The following is a 22,374-nucleotide window of genomic DNA, read 5'->3' on the forward strand; positions in this document are numbered from 1 at the left end:
AGCCTTATGCACAGGTTTCAGTTTCTGTTACCATCCAACACTCCTCAAGGAGTACACCTTTGGTCTGAACTACAAATTGTGGAATTTAGTGAGCATCAGTTTATTATTCATATGCACATCAGTAAGTTAGCTAGTCGCTTTTGTCTTGAAAAATTGTGGAGCACTAGAGATTGGTCGCATCTCGTACTGGTTTGTGCTGCTGTTTGGGGGATTCCTATTCCTGGAAAAAGGCTGGGAACAGTACGGATTATGAGTATCTTGGTGCTTTGGCAATTTTGTCATCAAGAGGAATTTAAGGGGAGTGGACGATGCAGGCCTGAACATTTATTTGGTTTGCCAAGAGCTGGAATTCAACTTGCTGTACTAATCAGTTTGGAGTACTACTGCTTCAAGTTTCGACCAGATTGGAAACTATTGGTCAGGCAATCTGTGCGAGAGAAAACATCAGAAGGAACTATTATGCCTATGTCAGTGCACTGGAAATTTTTGAGCCAAGAAGAATTTAAAGGCAGTGGTCGTGCTTCAATCAACTTTCACACTAACAATGCATGGGAACTGTATTCCAATCTCGTTGAAAATTGCATAAGGATACTACCAGTGCGGCTCTCATGCTTTTGGTTTTTGAAACGGGGCAAAACTGATTCAGATTTCAGTTATCATGACAAGATCCTTCATAGCAAGCAGCAATTGGGTGCTCTGAGTACATCACTTCCGAGTAGTGTCTGTCTTCAGTTCGTGCAGTTTTGGCCATTACTGTCTTTCGGTCCAGCTAGTATCATAGTGCAAAGGCAGTGGAACAAGGATCCCTTCCAGGAAATAAATTCAGAACATATTTTCATGTTGACTTGTTTCCTTTCTAAACAAATATCATTTGAGGTTAATCATGGCTGGTCTTTGGGAAGTTTTAGACTGTTTGTGGTTCAGACTGTACAATTGGCAACAAAGCTCCATTATTCAGATGCCAGTTTATTTGCTATGGCTGCTCTCCTTTTTGTGCAAGTCCCATTTCCAGAAGGAAGCATGACATGCATGCACTCAGAACTGCTTCCACCAAAGAAGACTGCCATTGGTATAGAATATGATGGAGATGACATTGGTGTGGAACAATTCCAAGGAGAGAGCGACATCATAGCTATCGCCGCCGCCTTCGAGCAAGGTCCCGTCGACCACAAGCACTACCTCATCCATGCCAGCGACATTTCACTTCATCGGCCGCTAGGACTCCAATCAACTCGAGTGTCCAATACCTGCTACAACCAAGGGCACTTTCAAGAAGGGAGGGGTGTCATCATCGTTGCCGTCACCTCCGCACAAGGCTCCGTCGACCATGAGTACTACCTCGACTTCGATCATGGCTGTGTTGAAAAAGGCTACTTCCTCGACGCCTTCTTCGGTGGGGCTCCAATTGACCACAACAACTCCTCCTACATCGTTGAAGTCCACCCCGGCTTCGGTGACCATCATGACTATGATCAAATCAAGCAACATCGACTGCAATGGGATCCGGGGTGGGCCTGGGTGGAGTCGGCTTGGGGTCACACTACAAGAAATATGTCAACTTGTGACCACCACTATTGGTCACTGAATGGTCACAAATTTCCACTTGTGACCTTTTTGTGACCAAAAACATAAGGTCAAAAGCTGGCCGTCATAAACTGACTATAGCGACCTTTCTTCTGGAATGGTCGTAGACGTTTATGACCAAAATACGTCTACTGTGGCGTTTTGGTCACTAGCAACCTCCCCATGCCACGTAGGCATCCAGCGTGGCAATCTGATGTGGCACAAGATTCAGCCCGGTCCAATTCAGTGTTTATATGGGCCGAGCCCATTAATTCGGCCTTTTTAATATTTACTTTTCCTATTAATTTTTGCTAGCTACATGGGCTGGCCCAGCAATTCGGCCTTTTTATTTCTAGATGTAGCCTTTTACAGCGTATGATATTTTATTGTTTGCCATTTTATTTTCCACTATTTTACATTTGTCCCAAGAGTTTTAGTTTTTTTTTCTCAGAAGATTGGTCCCAATTGTCAGTTTCTAGTAATAGGACCCGGTTGTCAGGGCCAAGGTCTTTAGATTTCATTTCATAGTAAATAAGTAATAAATATCTAAATCAGCACTGGAAAAATACACTGCTTGAAACAGTAGCCAGAATGGCAATCACAGTATTACAACGTGAATACATTTTTTGTGGGTAAACGCGGATATATCATACAACACAAATACAATGGCAATGACAGTATTACAAGCTCTACTGCTTCTGTCGACCTTCCTCAACATGGACCTCCTTCAGTCCTTCTCCTCCTTTCAACCTTCTTTTGCATGGAGCTACTGTGAGAGGAAATCTACAGTTAAGAACAAAATACGTATATAAGCAGTTGGGTACATACCACTTTGGAAAGCACAAGATATCATTTGGCTGGACATGAATATCACTTGTGCATGGGACAGTAAAAGGAATTACAACTAAACAACAATTCAGCATGAATTGGTAAAATGAACTAGCAAAGAATGCATTGTCCAACTGATTCATCATGAGAGTCCGACGGCGACAGCACCAAGCAAAATTCAGTAAAGTGTATAAATAGATTCAGACCAATTGGTAAAATGAAATCTACTCCATGAGATTTAGTCAACTTTAGGGAGCATCGCAGATTCAGACCAATATTTGCAAGCATGTAAATACTGATTCAACACTAGGGAGTACTGAATTTTTCTGGCAGCGAGAAAGCAACTCAATTTGGCAAGCAGTGCAATACCAAGTGAATTTAGTCAAACATGCAAGTGAATTTAGAGCAGTAGCACTAGGGACTAGTAGCACTAGGGACTAGGGACTGACAGCAGTAGCACTAGATTCAGTCAAGTGAAAGTGAATTTAGAGCAGCAGCAAAATCAGGGAACATGAGAGAGGTAGAGGGAGGCTCAACCATGAATTGCTGTTGCCCCATGGTTGGGTATGTAATTGTCGCCGCTCCTCCTTGTGGATGCCAATGTCGGAGACGCCGGATCTGTGCGGGCATCCGCCTCCTATCCGCATGAGCTGAAGCAAACCGTAGCCGGTAGTCCACCAAAACCTTCTTCCTCTTTGGTTGCACCAGCAGCGTCTGCAGATCCGCCATGGCCGGAGGCTGACTTCTGAAATGAAAAAGAGCACAATGAGATGTTAGCTTTGCCATGATGATATAGTAGTAACAGGGAAGCATACCAGGGACAAACTGTACACAGGGAAGGCGATAAATAACAAAAGCAGCAGTAACATATTCTCATGACAACCAGAACATAACTATCCCAATTCCATTTTACCATGTACTATACAGTTTAAAACTGAAGCATATCAAGAAGAAATTGTACACAGGCAAGGCTGAAAAGAAGAACATAACATTCTATCTTGCGGGCATGCAACAAGTTGTGCGGGCATATATAGTAAATCAACATTGTATCTTGCAAGTCAACAGTTATCACAGAGAACAAGATACCATAAGATGAATGATGGCACTCAAATTCTAATCTCACATAGATAAAATTCACTGCCATAGTAACAGTACATCTTCACTTGGATATATCTGAAGTCCAGTTGGTTCTCATAAGCAAGTGTTCTCAGGTTCTCATAGATAGATTTATAGCTGAATCTAGGAATTAACACCACCATGCACCCACACCACATGGCCTACAGAAGGCCCAATTTGGCCTTGAGGGGCTCTCGGCCATTAGTTTTGGACAGTACTCACCCGTGCAAGAGCACGCTTGTACTAAAATCGCCACTCATTACAAGTCCAAACCTACATATTTCCTCAAGCACATGTCTCACAGGACAGTGATGGTTAACTTAGATTCTCTAACCAAATATCTCAATAATCTGGTTGACTACTCACGGATTAACAAAGCCCCTCGTGATTAAACTATCCATCGCTCACAGATTAACAGACTAGTAGACGGTACTCCGCCCAGGAAAAAACCTCTGAAACAAGACAGGAAGGTTACCATGACGGCGATGGAGGCGGCGGTGAGCGCGGCCTGGCCGAGCCGCAGCCAGAGCCCGCCCCATGTCCCGGGCCTCCCTGCCAGCTCCCTTCTCTTGAGGCCAACACCGCCGCCGCCCATGCGCATGCTCTGCTCCAGGTACGTAGGCACGAAGGGATGCCCCAGCTTCTCCGTTGTGGTACAACAACAAAAGGGATCAGAAATAGCGGTCAAACAGCAAGGTAGTGTAAAGAAATTAAGTAAGCTATTGTGCTGGATCAAATTCCTACTGAACACAGAACGACATTCCTACTGAACACAGAACGACAAGAAACATAGTGTAAAATACATATCTAATGCTAGTATATTTGTATAAAAAGATGAACAGACCATACTATTAATTAGTATATATGCTCAGCAGCTTTGCGTTCCAGTTTGGTTATTCATTTCAAACCAAATTGACATCATTCACTTGCAATAGAAAACAAGTAGTATATTTAGTTATTTATAGTGATGCTAATATGCTACCACCAATAGATACAAATCATACAACTATCATATTGGCTTGACAAAGATAATAAAGAAAGAAAAGGCCTAGTCAACACAGGATCTGTAAATATTATTTCACTATGCAGAAGTAAATGGCTATTTGACCTGCACTGGTCCCAATACATTAGACCTATTTAATACATACTACGATATGCCATCATTTGGGTACTACTGTCCACCGAGGTGGTAGACACTGGCTCAGAGACGCACACGCATGTGTAGGAAGGACTACAGATGTGCTTGGCAAACAAACACATGCACAAAAGGAAGGAAGCAAGGAAGAAACACGTGGAAGCTAGCTGGTTTTTGAGTTCTGCATGATGAGATCCCTCACCAAATCCTTGTGCACTCACTCAACTCCTGCAAAAATCACCACAGTACCGAGGTTAAGATGCTAGAACTCAAACATGAAACTTGGTACAGAAAGTAAACAACTGGTTGCAAATTAGCTTGAGATAACTACAGTGAAAGATCATCAAAAATCATAGTGTGAAATAATTAGCTTCAAAGTGGTGATATGTCATTCATCTTTATGTCCACATTAAAATTGTGCAGCCTCACACGCCCTATAGCCTCAGGCAGAGGCAACAGTGCACCAAAGTTGCACTGCACACAAGGACTAGGGCTGGCCCAATCCAAGGAGTCGTCAGGTTGAAGGAATCTAGCAAACAGCAGCCAACCTGCTCCCACTACAAAACCTAAAATGTTGCAGACATGGCAAACCACCCTTGATTCATGCAGCCAGCACATATGTATAGAGTAAGTGGTGCAATGTGCAGAATGAAAGAGGGGAATCAGGGAGCATGGGCGGGATCTTACCCTCAGCCTTAGGGAGCCTCGGCGGGATCCATCGGCGACACCGCTGCGGCAGGGGAGGAATGCTAGGGTTTGATTAGGAGAAGGCGGCCTCCATGGCGTCGGAGTAGGGGGAAATGGCCATCCCGTCCATGGCATCCCGGTGCTCGAGCAACGACGGATCTGAGAGGGAGAGGGAACATGGTGAGGCAGATAGGGAGATATGCGATGTGGAGGAGTGGAGGGACTCACCTGAGTCACCGGATCACCGGAACAACGCCGGAGCCACGCCGGCGACGCGGTGGCTCAAACCCTAGAGGACGGGTAGGTTCGCGAGTGGCCGCAGGAGGACGCTCCTGTCGGATCCCGTCGACGCCATCGCCGTCCTGGTTACCGGAGTGCCGTGGCCAGCATGGGGCAAAGCCACCACTAACCCTAGATCTGCTGCAAGACAGGAGCGGGTGGCGTACGGGAGGGTGGCAGGGGCTAGGGAGGGGGAGGGGGCGACGGCAGGGGCTAGTGGAGGAGGGGGTCGACGAGGTGTGAGAGGCGGCGGCGTCGTTCTTGGGAGGGAAGGGGATCAAGGGGAGCCGACGGCGTTCTCGGGAGGGAAGGGGATCGAGGGAGGAGACAGGGTGTACGGGAGGGAAGGGGATCGAGGGAGGTAGGATAGCTGGAGAGGTGAGGAGAGGTTGGATCAGGACGGTGTGGACGGCTCAGATCGCCTACAGGAGGGTGATCCGGGAGAGACGTCCTGATTGGTTGGAGACATGTATAGTTTAAAATAGTCTCTAAGTGCTAAAAACAAAGGGGTTTATGAAGCAATTACCAATAATATTTTGCAAAGTCGCACCACAAAAATTTTCACTCAAGTTATACCACATTTTATGGATGATAACCAACTTGTATGCATTTTCGACCTTTCTAGCTTTTTTAGCCATTTAAACCAACTTGTACCAAATTAGGACGAATCGGGTCAAATTCGAACTACATCTACTTCATAATTTGCTAATTATTTTTTCCAAAAATAATTTTTAGGTACACATGTATATATTTCATTAGAGAAATACTATGAGTTTAGTAAGATTCCACCCGTAGGTACGAACGATGATGCCCGCGGTTTTGACCGTGTTTTGAAATTGGCATAAAGAATTCAAAAAAATCAAAAAAATGGAAAGCCTTTGCATTGTGTCACTATATGTGACCTAGTGTCCAAGAAAAATAACTAACTCGCAATACTGTAAATACCTTAAAAAGTCTTTTAGAAATAAGATACCATATGTGAAGTTGCATGGCTTTCAAGCCAAATGACCAATAAATTGGCCACATTCATGGCATAGTTTGTTCAAATGATCTCATATTGTGCACAATGGTGCATCTTGGAATTCCAAACAATGTTGCCTAAGGGAGTTTTCACTTTCATTACACAAAAGAGCTATTTTCCAAAAAAAATCAAGTGCCCAAAATGAGTTTTTTTTTGAAGGACCTACCAAATAATTATTGCAAAATTGGAACAAATCATTTTTATAAAATACTAGGCCATATTTAATGCACAATTGACCAAATACTTGGGTGTAAAAAGTTTTTATCCACCTCTGGTGAAAAAGACAAATTTCCGCTGATTCAGTTGGAAGCGGGTCAAATTTGAACTACAACTGCCTCATAGTTTGCTCTTTATTTTTTCCAAAAATCATTTCTAGCTACATAAGTATCTATTTAATCAGAGAAACATCAAAAGTTTTCCAAGATTCAACCACTAGCTAGGAACGGTCAAGCCCACCGTTTTGACCGCATTTTGAAACGGGCATAAAAAATTCAAAAAAATTCAAAAAATTGGAAAACCTTCGCATTGTGTCATTATATGTGACCAAGTTTCCAGGAAAAATAATAAACTTGTAATAAGACAATTCTTTTAAAAAAGTGTTCTCAGAAATGAGCTATCATGCGTGAAGAATCAAGGCTATCAAGCCAAATGATCAATCTTATGGCCACATTCATGGCATAGTTTGTGTAAATGACCCCATATCATGCACAATGGTGCATCTTGGAATTCCAAACAATGTTGCCTAAGGAAGTTTTCATTTTCTTTGAATGAAAAATTCATTTTCCATTTTTTCGAGTGCCCAAAATGAGTTTTTTTTGTGAAGGACCTCCCAAATAATTATTGCAAAATTGGACCAAATCATTTTTATAAAATACTAGGCCATATTTAATGCACAATTGACAAAATGGTTGGGGTGTAAAAAGTTTTGATCCACCTCTCGTGAAAAAGATAAATTTCCGCCGATTCAGTTGGAAGCGGGTCAAATTTGAACTGCAGCTGCCTCATAGTTTGCTATTTATTTTTTCCAAAAAACATTTCTAGGTACATAAGTATCTATTTAATCATAGAAACACCAAAAAAATTCCAAGATTCAACCACTAGCTAGGAACGGTCATTCCCGCCGTTTTGACCGCATTTTGAAACGGGCATAAAAAATTCAAAAAATTCAAAAAATTGGAAAACCTTCGCATTGTGTCATTATATATGACCAAGTTTCCGGGAAAAATAATAAACTTGTAATACGATAATTATTTTAAAAAAGTGTTCTCAGAAATGAGCTATCATGTGTGAAGATTCATGACTTTCAAGCCAAATGATCAATCTTATGGCCACTTTCATGGCATAGTTTGTTTAAATGATCTCATATTGTGCACAAGGGTGCATATTAGAATGGCAAACAATGTTGCCTAAGGAAGTTTTCATTTTCGTTGGACGAAAAAACCATTTTCCATTTTTCGAGTGTCCGGAAGGAGGTTTTTTTGTGAAGGAACTACCAAATAATTGTTGCAAAATTGGACCAAATCATTTTTATAAAATACTAGGCCATATTTAATGAACAATTGACAAAATGGTTGGGGTGTAAAAAGTTTTGATCCACCTCTCGTGAAAAAGACAAATTTCCGCGGATTTAGTTGGAAGCGGGTCAAATTTGAACTGCTGCTACCTCATAGTTTGCTATTTATTTTTTCCAAAAAACATTTCTAGGTACATAAGTATCTATTTAATCATAGAAACACCAAAAAAATTCCAAGATTCAACCACTAGCTAGGAACGGTCATTCCCGCCGTTTTGACCGCATTTTGAAACGGGCATAAGAAATTCAAAAAAATTCAAAAAATTGGAAAACCTTCGCATTGTGTCATTATATATGACCAAGTTTCCGTAAAAAATAATAAACTTGTAATACGATAATTATTTTAAAAAAATGTTCTCAGAAATGAGCTATCATGTGTGAAGATTCATGGCTTTCAAGCCAAATGATCAATCTTATGGCCACTTTCATGGCATAGTTTGTTCAAATGATCTCATATTGTGCACAAGGGTGCATATTGGAATGGCAAACAATGTTGCCTAAGGAAGTTTTCATTTTCGTTGGACGAAAAAACCATTTTCCATTTTTCGAGTGCCCGAAAGGAGGTTTTTTTGTGAAGGAACTACCAAATAATTGTTGCAAAATTGGACCAAATCATTTTTATAAAATACTAGGCCATATTTAATGAACAATTGACAAAATGGTTGGGTGTAAAAAAATTTAATCCACCTCTCATGAAAAAGACAAATTTCTGCGGATTTAGTTGGAAGCGGGTCAAATTTGAACTGCAGCTGCCTCATAGTTTGCTATTTATTTTTTCCAAAAATCATTTATAGTTACATAAGGACCTATTTAATCATAAATACATGGTTTGGTGGCGATACGTCGAGGTTTGGGCGGTGGCCGAGGGCCCCAACTCTAGAGCGCGTAAACTCGCATGCCCGTCGCGTGGTCACCGCGTGACCGTAATGTTGCCATGTGTTCTGGGCGGCCTGGGCATGTCTAGTGGATTGGGCACTCCCCAGGTTGGTGCTAGGAAGAAAATTACAACATAAGATTCTCACGAGGAGACCGATCGATGCTCAAACATGAATTAGCAGCCAAGTGTTTGATTAGCGGTACGGGAAATGCACATGGCCAATGGGCGTGAGTTTTGGCTGAGGATGATCATCTACTAAGGAGAATGTCTTCACAAATTTTTAGCTCAAAAGGAGGATCCTAGGTGGTACTTGTTTTGCAAAGTACCACGCTGGACAAAAATATGAATGTTGAAGCTGGGCTCAAAATAATGAATGGATTGAGCTGAAATTTTGTGGAGGATGGTTATTTGGGCATAGGAAAGCATTGTAGAAAATTGATACCATTTGGACATTTGGGTAAGCCTAGCTAGTACTTACTTCACAAAGCTTCTCTCGAGGTAGAAACTTTGAAAATTTCCCGAGAAAGATTTACTAGGAAAATTGAGCTGAATATTATCATGTGGCAATGATTTGGGTATGGAAGAGTGCCCGAAAAGTTTGAGGGTAATAGGAGGGGTCTATATAACACTTGCTTTGCAACGTGCCAATTTGGCCATAAAATATAAATTGAACCTAGGCTCACATAGATGATTTGACTGACCTGCAATTTGGAGGAGGGTGATAATTTTGGCATATGAAGGAACTGTATAAATTTCATGTCATTTAGAGATAGAAAAAAGGTACTTCCTTCACAATGCTTCTAGGTGGATAAAAACTTTGGAAATTTGCCGAGGAAGATTTGCTAGGCAAATGGAGCTGAATTTTGTCATGCGGTAATGATTTGGATAGGAAAGAGTGCCCAAAAATTCCTAGGGAAATCAAGAATATATAAATAGCACTTCCTTCATAAAGTGTTGTTGTGAACATAATAGGAAAATGAATATTGTTGAATTAGTTTTGAAGTAGGCAAGGAAGGATTTTTACATATTTGATGAAGATATGACCCAAAGAATTTATGAGATTTTTGGGGAATTTTGGGAATGATAGAAATATAGGTTGCTTCACAACCTAGGGCAAAAACTGCCACATGGACATGACACATAGGCAAAACTGATGAGATGGCGCCTAGTCATCACAACCCACCACAATCTACAAGCCTATGACCATCTATATTGGTCATGATCAGCTAGAAATAAGGCAGCGGACTAGTACTGTTTGCTTTGTGACCATTTCGTGTAACGAAATTACGACCTTTCTGACCAAAATGGTCGCAATGGTTTAGGGTTTGGAGCCCCCTGAACAGCTTTTGACCAATTGGTCTAAAATTACCATAGATTTATGACCAATTCTTCGAGGGTCACTGACAGAAGGTCATAAGTTGACATATTTCTTATAGTGTCAAGCCGCATTTCAAGAAGGGAGGGATGTCAGGAGCCTCTCCTGACTGGGTTGTGATGAAAGGAAATATTCCCTAGAGGCAATAATAAAGTTATTATATATTTCCTTATATCATGATAAATGTTTATTATTCATGCTAGAATTGTATTAACCGAAAACATAATACATGTGTGAACACATAGACAAACAGAGTGTCACTAGTATGCCTCTACTTGACTAGCTCGTTGATTAAAGATGGTTATGTTTCCTAACCATAGACATGAGTTGTCATTTGATTAACGGGATCACATCATTAGGAGAATGATGTGATTGACTTGACCCATTCCGTTAGCATAGCATTTGATCGTTTAATTTGTTGCTATTGCTTTCTTCATGACTTATACATGTTCCTATGACTATGAGATTATGCAACTTCCGTTTACCAGAGGAACACTGTGTGTGCCACCAAACGTCACAATGTAACTGGGTGATTATAAAGGTTCTCTACAGGTGTCTCCGAAGGTACTTGTTGGGTTGGCGTATTTCGAGATTAGGATTTGTCACTCCGATTGTCGGAGAGGTATCTCTGGGCCCTCTCGGTAATGCACATCACCTAAAGCCTTGCAAGCATTGCAACTAATGAGTTAGTTGTGAGATGATGTATTACGGAACGAGTAAAGAGACTTGCCGGTAACAAGATTGAACTAGGTATTGAGATACCGACGATCGAATCTCGGGCAAGTAACATACCGATGACAAAGGGAACAACGTATGTTGTTATGCGGTCTGGCCGATAAAGATCTTCGTAGAATATGTGGGAGCCAATATGAGCATCCAGGTTCCGCTATTGGTTATTGACCGGATACGTGTCTCGGTCATGTCTACATTGTTCTCGAACCCATAGAGTCCGCACGCTTAAAGTTTCGATGACAGTTATATTATGAGTTTATGAGTTTTGATGTACCGAAGGAGTTCGGAGTCCCGGATAAGATTGGGGACATGACGAGAAGTCTCGAAATGGTCGAGACATAAAGATCGATATATTGAATGACTATATTCGGACATCGGAAAGGTTCCGAGTGATTCGGGTATTTTTCGGAGTACCGAAGAGTTACGGGAATACGTATTGGGCCTTACGGGAAAGGAGGAAAAGGGCCTCAAGGTTGGCCGCACCCCTCCCCTTGGTCTGGTCCGAATTGGACTAGGGAAGGGGGGCGCCCCCTTCCTTCCTTATCCTTTTTCCCTTCCCTTTCCTTCCCTCCTACTCCTACTACTTGGAAGGGCTCCTAGTTCTACTAGGAAAGGGAGAATCCTACTCCCGATGGGAGTAGGACTCCTCTAGGGCGCGCCATAGAGAGGGCCGGCCCTCCCCTCCTCCACTCCTTTATATACGCGGCCAGGGGGCACCCCATAGAGACACAAGTTGATCTTCGTGATCGTTCTCTTAGCCGTGTGCGGTGCCCCCCTCCACCATAATCCTCGATAATATTGTAGCGGTGCTTAGACGAAACCCTGCGACGGTAGAACATCAAGATCGTCACCACGCCGTCATGCTGACGGAACTCTTCCCCGACACTTTGCTGGATCGAAGTCCGGGGATCGTCATCGAGCTGAACGTGTGCTAGAACTCGGAGGTGTCGTAGTTTCGGTGCTTGATCGGTCGGGCCGTGAAGACGTACGACTACATCAAACGCGTTGTGCTAACGCTTCCGCTTCCAGTCTACGAGGGTACGTAGACAACACTCTCCCCTCTCGTTGCTATGCATCACCATGATCTTGCGTGTGCGTAGGAAATTTTTTGTAATCACTACGTTACCCAACAGTGGCATCCGAGCCTAGGTTTTATGCGTTGATGTAATATGCACGAGTAGAACACAAGTGAGTTGTGGGCGATATAAGTCATACTGCTTACCAGCATGTCACACTTTGGTTCGGCGGTATTGTTGGATGAAGCGGCCCGGACCGACATTACGCGTACGCTTATGCGAGACTGGTTTTACCGCCGTGCTATGCACACAGGTGACTAGCGGGTGTCAGTTTCTCCAACTTTAGTTGAACCGAGTGTGGCTACGCCCGGTCCTTGCGAAGGTTAAAACAACACCAACTTGACAAACTATCGTTGTGGTTTTGATGCGTAGGTAAGAACGGTTCTTGCTAAGCTCGTAGCAGCCACGTAAAACTTGCAACAACAAAGTAGAGGACGTCTAACTTGTTTTTGCAGGGCATGTTGTGATGTGATATGGTCAAGACATGATGAGATTAAAGTTGTTGTATAAGATGATCATGTTTTGTTGAAGTTATCGGCAACTGACAGAAGCCTTATGGTTGTCTCTTTATTGCATAAGATGCAAGCGCCAAATAATTGCTTTACTTTATCGCTATGCGATAGCAATAGTTGCAAGAGCAATAGTTGGCGAGACGACCATGTGACGATACATTGATATAGATCAAGATGATGGAGATCATGGTGTCATGCTGGTGACGATGGAAATCATGACGATGTTTTGGAGATGGAGATCAAAGGCACAAGATGATGATGGCCATATCATGTCACATATTTTGATTGCATGTGATGTTTATCTTTTATGCATCTTATTTTGCTTAGTTCGGCGGTAGCTTTATAAGATGATCTCTCATTAAATTTCAAGATAAAAATTGTTCTCCCTGAGTATGCACCGTTGCCAAAGTTCGTCGTGCCCAGACACCACGTGATGATCGGGTGTGATAAGCTTTACGTCCATCTACAACGGGCGCAAGCCAGTTTTGCACACGCAGAATACTCAGGTTAAACTTGACAAGCCTAGCATATGCAGATATGGCCTCGGAACACTGAGACCGAAAGGTCGAGCGTGAATCATATAGTAGATATGATCAACATAATAATGTTCACCATTGAAAGCTACTCCATTTCACGTGATGATCGGTTATGGTTTAGTTGATTTGGATCACATGATCACTTAGATGATTAGAGGGATGTCTATCTAAGTGGGAGTTCTTAAGTAATATGATTAATTGAACTTTAATTTATCATGAACTTAGTCCTGGTAGTATTAGCATATCTATGTTGTAGATCAATAGCTCATGTTTAGATCCCCTGTTTTATTTTTGATATGTTCCTAGAGAAAAGTAAGTTGAAAGATGTTAGTAGCAATGATGCGGATTGGATCCGTGATCTGAGGTTTATCCTCATTGCTGCACAGAAGAATTATGTCCTTGATGCACCGCTAGATGACTGACCTATTGAGGAGCAGATGCACACGTTATGAACGTTTGGCTAGCTCAATATGATGACTACTTGATAGTTTAGTGCACCATGCTTAACAGCTTAGAATCGGGATTTCAAAGATGTTTTGAACGTCATGGACCATAGGAGATGTTCCAGGAGTTGAAGTTAATATTTCAAGTAAATACCCGAGTTGAGAGATATGAAGTCTCCAACAAGTTCTATAGCTAAAAAATGGAGGAGAATATTTCAAGCAGTGAGCATGTGCTCAGATTGTCTGGGTACTACAATCGCTTGAATCAAGTGGGAGTTAATCTTCCAGATAAAATAGTGATTGATAGAATTCTCTAGTCACCATCACCAAGTTAGTAGAACTTCGTGATGAACTATGATATGCAAGGGATAACGGAAACGATTCACAAGCTCTTCGTAATGCTGAAATCGACGAAGGTAGAAATCAAGAAAAATATCAAGTTTTGATGGTAGACAAGGCCACTAGTTTCAAGAAAAGGGCAAAGGGAAGAAGGGGAACTTCAAGAAGAACGGCAAGTAAGTTGCTGCTCAAGTGAAGAAGCCCAAGTCTGATCCTAAGCCTGAGACTAAGTGCTTCTACTGCAAAGGGACTGGTCACTGGAAGCAGAACTGCCCCAAGTATTTGGCGGATAAGAAGGATGGCAAAGTGAACAAGGTATATTTGATATACAGATTATTGATGTGTATTTTACTAGTGTTCGTAGCAACCCCTTAGTATTTGATACTGGTTCAGTTGCTAAGAGCAGTAACTCGAAACGGGAGTTGCAGAATGAATGGAGACTAGTTAAGGGTGAAGTGACAATGTGTGTTGAAAGTGGTTCCAAAATTGATATGATCATCATCGCACACTCCCTATACTTTCGGGATTAGTGTTAAACCTAAATAAGTGTTATTTGGTGTTTGCATTGAGCATGAATATGATTTGATCATGTTTATTGCAATAGATTATTCATTTAAGTAAGAGAATAAATTGTTGTTATGTTTACATATATGGTTACACACCCAATGAAAATGGTTCGTTGGATCTCGATCGTAGTGATACACATATTCATAATATTGAAACCAAAAGATGCAAAGTTAATAATGATAGTGCAACTTATTTGTGGCACTGCTCTTTAGATCATATTGGTGTAAAGCGCATGAAGAAACTCCATGCCGGTGGACTTTTGGAATCACTTGATTATGAATCAGTTGATGCTTGCGAACCATGCCTCATGGGCAAGATGACTAAGACTCCGTTCTCCGAAACAATGCAGCAAGCAACAAATTTGTTGGAAATCATGCGTACTGATGTATGTGGTCCGGTGAATATTGAAGCTCGCGGCAGGTATCATTATTTTTTGATCTTCACAGATGATTTGAGCAGATGTGAGTATATCTACTTGATGAAACACAAGTCTGAAACATTTAAAAAGTTCAAAGAATTTCAGAGTGAAGTGAAGAATCATCGTAACAAAAATAAAAGTTTCTACGATATGATCGCAGAAGTAAAATATTTGAGTTACGAGTTTGGCCTTCAGTTAAAAACAATGTGAAATAGTTTCACTACTCACGCCACCTGGAACACCACAGCATAATGGTGTGTCCGAACGTCATAACCGTACTTTATTAGATATGGTGCGATCTATGATGTCTCTTACCAATCTACCACTATCGTTTTGGGGTTATGCATTAGAGACAGTTGCATTCACGTTAAATAGGGCACCATCTAAATCCGTTGAGACAGCACCGTATGAACTATGGTTTGGCAAGAAACCTAAGGTGCTGTTTCTTAAAGTTTGAGGTTGCAATGCTTATGTGAAAAGTTTCAACCTGATAAGCTCTAACCCAAATTGGAGAAGTGCGTCTTCATAGGATACCCAAAAGAAAATGTTGGGTATACCTTCTATCACAGATCCAAAGGCAATATATTCGTTGCTTTGAATGGATCCTTTCTAAAAAAGGAGTTTCTCTCGAAAGAAGTGAGTGGGAGGAAAGTAGAACTTGATGAGGTAACTGTACCTGCTCCCTTATTGGAAAGTAGTTTATCACAGAAATCTGTTCCTATGATTACTACACCAATTAGTGAGGAAGCTAATGATGATGATCATGTAACTTCAGATCAAGTTACTACCGAACCTCGTAGGTAAACCAGAGTGAGATCCGCACCAGAGTGATACGGTAATCCTGTTCTGGGGGTCATGTTACTTGACCATGATGAGCCTACGAACTATGAGTAAGCGATGATGAGCCCAGATTCCGCGAAATGGCTTGAGGCCATGAAATCTGAGATGAGATCCATGTATGAGAACAAAATATGGACTTTGATTGACTTGCCCAATGATCGGTGAGCCATTGAGATTAAATGAATCTTCAAGAGGAAGACGGACGCTGATACTAGTGTTACTATCTACAAAGCTAGAATTGTCGCAAAAAGGTTTTCAACAAGTTCAAGGTGTTGACTACGATTAGAGTTTCTCACTCGTATCTATGCTTAAGTCTGTCCGAATCATGTTAGCAATTGCCGCATTTTATGAAATCTGGCAAATGAATAAACAAAACTGCATTACTTAATGGATTTACTAAAGAAGAGTTGTATATGATGCAACCAGAAGGTTTTGACAATCCTAAAGGTACTAACAAAATATGCAAGCTCCAGCGATCCATCTATGGACTGGTGCAAGCATCTCAGAGTTGGAATATACGCTTTGATAAGTTGATCAAACATATAGTTTTATACAGAATTGCGGTGAAGCCTGTATTTACAAGAAAGTGAGTGGGAGCACTACAGCATTTCTGATAAGATATGTGAAAGACATATTGTTGATCGGAGATAATGTAGAATTATTCTGCAAAGCATAAAGGAATATTTGAAAGGAGTTTTTCAAAAAAAGACCTCGGTGAAGCTGCTTACATATTGAGCATCAAGATCTATAGAGATAGATCAAGATGCCTGGTAAGTTTTTTCAATGAGTACATACCTTGACAAGATTTTGAAGTAGTTCAAAATAGAACAGTCAAAGAAGAAGTTCATGCCTGTGTTACAAGGTGTGAAGTTGAGTAAGACTCAAAACCCAACCACGGCAGAAGATAGAGAGAGAATGGAAGTCATTCCCTATGTCTCAGCCGTAGGTTCTATAAAGTATGACATGCTGTGTACCAGACCTATTGTATACCCTGTCCTGAGTTTGGGAAAGGAGTACAATAGTGATCTAGGAGTAGATCACTGGACATTGGTCAAAATTATCCTTAGTGGAATAAGGATATGTTTCTCGATTATGGAAGTGACAAAAGGTTCGTCGTAAAGGGTTACGTCGATGCAAATTTTACACTGATCTAGATGATTCTAAATCTCAATCTAGATACATATTGGAAGTGGGAGAATTAGCTAGAGTAGCTCTGTGCAGAGCATTGTTGACATAGAAATTTGCAAAATACTTACGGATCTGAATGTGGCAGACCCGTTGACTAAAATTCTCTCACAATCAAAACATGATCACACCTCAGTACTCTTTGGGTGTTAATCACATGGCGATGTGAATTAGATTATTGGCTCTAGTAAACCCTTTGAGTGTTGGTCACATGTCGATGTGAACTATGGGTGTTAATCACATGGCGATGTAAACTATTGATGTTAAATCACATGGCGATGTGAACTAGATTATTGACTCTAGTGCAAGTGGGAGACTGAAAGGAAATATGCCCTAGAAGCAATAATAAAGTTATTATATATTTCCTTATATCATGATAAATATTTATTATTCATGCTAGAATTGTATTAACCAGAAACATAATACATGTGTGAATACATAGACAAACAGAGTGTCACTAGTATGCCTCTACTTGACTAGCTCATTGATTAAAGATAGTTATGTTTCCTAACCATAAACATGAGTTGTCATTTGGTTAACGAGATCACATCATTAGGAGAATGATGTGATTGACTTGACCCATTCCGTTAGCATAGCACTTGATCGTTTAATTTGTTGCTATTGCTTTCTTCATGACTTATACATGTTCCTATGACTATGAGATTATGCAACTCCCGTTTACCAGAGGAACACTTTGTGTGCCACCAAACGTCACAATGTAACTGGGTGATTATAAAGGTTCTCTACAGGTGTCTCCGAAGGTACTTGTTGGGTTGGCGTATTTCGATATTAGGATTTGTCACTCCGATTGTCGGAGAGGTATCTCTGGGCCCTCTCGGTAATGCACATCACCTAAAGCCTTGCAAGCATTGCAACTAATGAGTTAGTTGCGAGATGATGTATTACGGAACGAGTAAAGAGACTTGCCGGTAACGAGATTGAACTAGGTATTGAGATACCGACGATCGAATCTCGGGCAAGTAACATACCGATGACAAAGGGAACAACGTATGTTGTTATGCGGTCTGACCGATAAAGATCTTCGTAGAATATGTGGGAGCCAATATGAGCATGCAGGTTCCGCTATTGGTTATTGACCAGAGACGTGTCTCGGTCATGTCTACATTGTTCTCGAACCCGTAGAGTCCGCACGCTTAAAGTTTCGATGACAGTTATATTATGAGTTTATGAGTTTTGATGTACCGAAGGAGTTCGGAGTCCCGGATAAGATTGGGAACATGACGAGGAGTCTCGAAATGGTCGAGACATAAAGATCGATATATTGGACGACTATATTCGGACATCGGAAAGGTTTCGAGTGATTCGGGTATTTTTCGAAGTACCGGAGAGTTACGGGAATACGTATTGGGCCTTATTGGGCCATACGGGAAAGGAGGAAAAGGGCCTCAAGGTTGGCCGCACCCCTCCCCTTGGTCTGGTCCGAATTGGACTAGGGAAGGGGGGCGCCCCCTTCCTTCCTTCTCCTTTTTCCCTTCCCTTTCCTTCCCTCCTACTCCTACTACTTGGAAGGGCTCCTAGTTCTACTAGGAAAGGGAGAATCCTACTCCCGGTGGGAGTAGGACTCCTCTAGGGCGCGCCATAGAGAGGGCCGGCCCTCCCCTCGTCCACTCCTTTATATACGCGGCCAGGGGGCACCCCATAGAGACACAAGTTGATCTTCGTGATCGTTCTCTTAGCCGTGTGCGGTGCCCCCCTCCACCATAATCCTCGATAATATTCTAGCGGTGCTTAGGCGAAACCCTGCGACGGTAGAACATCAAGATCGTCACCACGCCGTCATGCTGACGGAACTCTTCCCCGACACTTTGCTGGATCGGAGTCCGGGGATCGTCATCGAGCTGAACATGTGCTAGAACTCGGAGGTGTCGTAGTTTCGGTGCTTGATCGGTCGGGCTGTGAAGACGTACGACTACATCAACCGCGTTGTGCTAACGCTTCCGCTTCCAGTCTACGAGGGTACGTAGAAAACACTCTCCCCTCTCGTTGCTATGCATCACCATGATCTTGCGTGTGCGTAGGATTTTTTTTGAAATTACTACGTTACCCAACATGTGGGTTTGCCCCTGGACCGGTACGTGGGCCTAGCCCATCAGGAAACCACTAAAGCTACAGAGTACAAGTACGAGGGAGTAGGCATTGTTCTGGTCATCCAGTGGATCACGGCTTTGGCACGGCGGCTCTCTTCCCCTACCTCTCATCCTCCTCCTTATGTTCTTCCTGATCCCCAAACTTTGTATCTCCATTGGTGTTGCTTGTAATCAAAGCTTGTATTCAATAGATATTGAGAGAGGCATCTGGTTCCTTACAGGATCCTAAACACATTTGTTGTTGAATTTACCTTTGGGAGTCAGGCAATAAATATCACGTTGCAGGCCCTGTCAGGCGTGCAATTAAGAGACGAGCATGTGAAGCAACGGTTTACCTGCTTAAATTGGTTGAGGGGCTCGTCGCTACGACCGTGTAGAGCAGACTAAATCCGCTCAGCATCGAGAAAATTCAAGGACCATTAGTGCATGTAGACTACGAATGCTGCATCGTGGGCGGCGGCGGCGACTGTGCCAGCGGCCATGAGTGCCCAGTCGAGGCCATCGACGAAGTTGAATAGCCTCCAAAAGGAGATCGCGCCGGGAAGGGGCTCGACCTCGTCCTCATCCACATCCTCGTCGGCGGACCTGTACAGTTTGAGCCTACTGATAAGTGATAAATCTTTTCGCCAACACATTTTAAATCTTACTATCTTACACCTGTCAGCGTATTCGTAAAATGCATAGTTCAAATAGAGTAACGCAGTCTTGGCTTGCATGCTGACTCTTTCATTCATGTCCTAAACCATTGGACTGGAACAGAGGGTCAATTCGACAGACACAGCTCTGAGACTTGTTCGCCACACGAGATTGGACCATCGAGAGAAATGCCAGGCGTGCCGAGCCTAACTCTGGCCAGCATGGCGTGCACCGGTGGTGCAGAGCAGAAAGCCAGCGCATCCTGGGCCTGGAGAGATCACATCGACTGTCGACTTGCTGCTAGCAAACGTCTGCTCATCCGGTCTGCAAAACTACAAGGAGGCCTTCCCCCTGAGGACGTGAGAGTCTCTGCTCGGCACCCTGACCACGAGAAGCTTCCATCAACAACATTACAACAACAGCAGACCCAAGGCCGGGGCTGCTGGCTCTTTTTTTGCACTGGAAATAGCCAAGTCTGGTTGCATGGTTTGGTACTCTGGTTGAAGTGGTGTCCGTGTCGGATGCAGCTTGGACAGAAGAGGCATTTTTTGTTGGTAGCATTGGTGCTGCTGGGCCTTGCCCATGCCTCGGGCGGACGATTCGGCTGGTCGCGAACTCGCCATGACAGGAGTGTGCAGCCCCAGGAGATGCAAAGCCAAAATGGCCAATTGGAGCGAGGAACGAGGCCCCGGGTGATGCAGGGTGGCGCAGTGACAGGCGGCCTTGGTTCTATTCATGCTGCCAGACTGCCATTTCTTGCACTATCCTAAAGCATTATCCTAGAGACGGGGCGAATGGCTGTTACTACATAGAATTAATAGTGTTTTGCTATAGTAAACTGACTATTAATTGCGCTGCTAACCAAAAGGGGCATCCATGCTCCGTACTGACTTTATTAAGCATCACACCTATACATATGCAATGCTCCTCTGTATCCAGATATATTGTAGAGGCGAATTTCCAAAAGAATCGAGTAGAAGAAGAAAACAGAAAACGACTCGCCTGTTAATTCGACATGGAACAATCTGGTGCCTCGGTCTTGATAACTCTGGTGTTGTACGAGCCACAGGCGGCGCATTTGTGATACAGCCAGTGGAACCGAGAAATCCCTTTTTTCCGCAGTCGTTACAGAGTATATCCTGGAGCAATCAGGCACAGCGGCAGCGTAAATCCTTCAGTCAATGGAAAGAACGAAATCAGAATGAGAGAAATAGTGTACCTGGCATCGGTTCCGGTATTCCTCAGGAAGCTCTTCTGCAGCCAGCAAGCCGTCGAGCATTCCAAAATACACCTACAGAGAAACAGAGGATATGGACTTCACATTAAATAGCTTCTGAAATTTCTAAATTTCATGAGATAGAAGAACACAATCATCAGAGGGAAATGCAGAAACAGTTTTGGCATCAAGTGGCACAACTTACCGTCATATCTCCCAAGGATTTGCTGCAGATTGGACCCTCCCGAATCCCAACACCAGCATCTCCCCGCCGACTCGTCTTCGTATGGCGACGGCGACTCTGGCAACTCCGAGACGTCGGACTCGGACAGCGGTGGGAACGGCCAGTGGCACCAAATCTTCTCTACCTGACGGCCTTGTGGCGGCTCAGGCGCAGCTGCCAGCCCCGTGCTCCTTCAGACGAGGGGAGAGGCGGTCAAGGAGGAGGGGATGGTGGAGGGCTGGAGCTCGGCTATGAGAGAGGGACGGGGACGACAAGGCGAGGAGAAGTGGCGGACGCGGCGGCGCCAGGGCGCGGAAGAGTGATGCGGACGCGGACGCGGCGAAGGTAGGAGACTCGCACTCTCTTTCTCCCCAGATCCGACGAGGCGACGACGACGATGGAAGAGAAGAGGCGGCGGCTGCGTTGGCGTGCGGTGCAAGAGGTTGCGTGTGCGGAGAGAACGAGAGAGGTGGGTTGCATGCGCTGCGCTCGATACCGGAGGAAGTTGCCTCGAAATTTCCTGCGCTGATTAAATCTTTTTTTCCTTTCACCAGCGACAGTAAATCTTTGGACGTGGCATAGGTGAGAAGTCGCCCTTACCGCCACTGTTAAAGGGTTTTATATGAAAAGATTAAGAGCCTGTTCTGATTCTCTCCAGCTTCACAGAACTCCACATATTCAACTTCTTCTCCTCGCTTCTAACTTCACATAGGGTGTGTTTGGTTGCGTTCTTATCTCAGCATAGTTGTTCCCTCTTCATGCATGCTCACCTCAACACCCCTCCTCATGCATGCTCTCCTCATGCATGCTCCTAGTGTATTTGTGCTAAACTAGTGTGGACTCATGCACCCTTCATACACTCTACCAAACACCCAAAAGTGGGTCGAGAAGGGAACTTTTGCTCTCATGCACCCTTCATACACCCTACCAAACACACCCATAGCGATCCCAGGAGTGTTCGGCTCCATCCACAGCTTCTCCCACAGCTGCAGCCCGGTTGGGAGGGCTCTGGCCTGTTAGGCATAGGTTGGGCCGGGTGGATCTAGCCCAATTAGGAGGGGTACTCGTTCGAGCGAGGCTGAGCGTAAC

General features: G+C 43.3%; 1 protein-coding gene across 3 annotated transcripts; it reads right to left on the reverse strand.

The window, feature by feature from the left end:
* Window positions 1–4,450: 4,450 nt before the first annotated feature.
* LOC119267581 lies at window positions 4,451–21,751 on the reverse strand. Of its 3 annotated transcripts, none has more exons than XR_005132496.1 (5): window positions 21,268–21,751; window positions 21,066–21,137; window positions 20,849–20,985; window positions 19,546–19,795; window positions 4,451–4,870 (listed from the first exon to the last, which is right to left on the reverse strand). XR_005132496.1 is itself a non-coding variant. In XM_037548997.1 (4 exons), the coding sequence occupies exons 1-4, from the start codon at window positions 21,271–21,273 to the stop codon at window positions 19,630–19,632; spliced, it is 381 nt and encodes a 126-aa protein (XP_037404894.1). In that variant the 5' UTR covers window positions 21,274–21,751; the 3' UTR covers window positions 19,109–19,629. The 3 variants fall into 3 exon arrangements, 1 of the variants encoding a protein (XP_037404894.1); XR_005132497.1 differs by lacking the exon at window positions 4,451–4,870 and adding an exon at window positions 19,110–19,435; XM_037548997.1 differs by lacking the exon at window positions 4,451–4,870 and having other exon boundaries at window positions 19,109–19,795.
* Between the last annotated feature and the right edge of the window lie 623 nt (window positions 21,752–22,374).

This window comes from Triticum dicoccoides, chromosome 3A (assembly GCF_002162155.2).
Source record: "Triticum dicoccoides isolate Atlit2015 ecotype Zavitan chromosome 3A, WEW_v2.0, whole genome shotgun sequence".
Lineage (NCBI taxonomy): Eukaryota > Viridiplantae > Streptophyta > Magnoliopsida > Poales > Poaceae > Triticum > Triticum dicoccoides.

What these genes read in the sequence shown, in the direction of transcription:
- LOC119267581 (XM_037548997.1), bottom strand. An exon ending in AATACCGGAACCGATGCCAG is followed by an intron (nt 20,986 to 21,065) that starts GTACACTATTTC and finishes TGATTGCTCCAG; the next exon opens with GATATACTCTGTAACGACTG. An exon ending in GTTCCATGTCGAATTAACAG is followed by an intron (nt 19,796 to 20,848) that starts GCGAGTCGTTTT and finishes CAAACTGTACAG; the next exon opens with GTCCGCCGACGAGGATGTGG.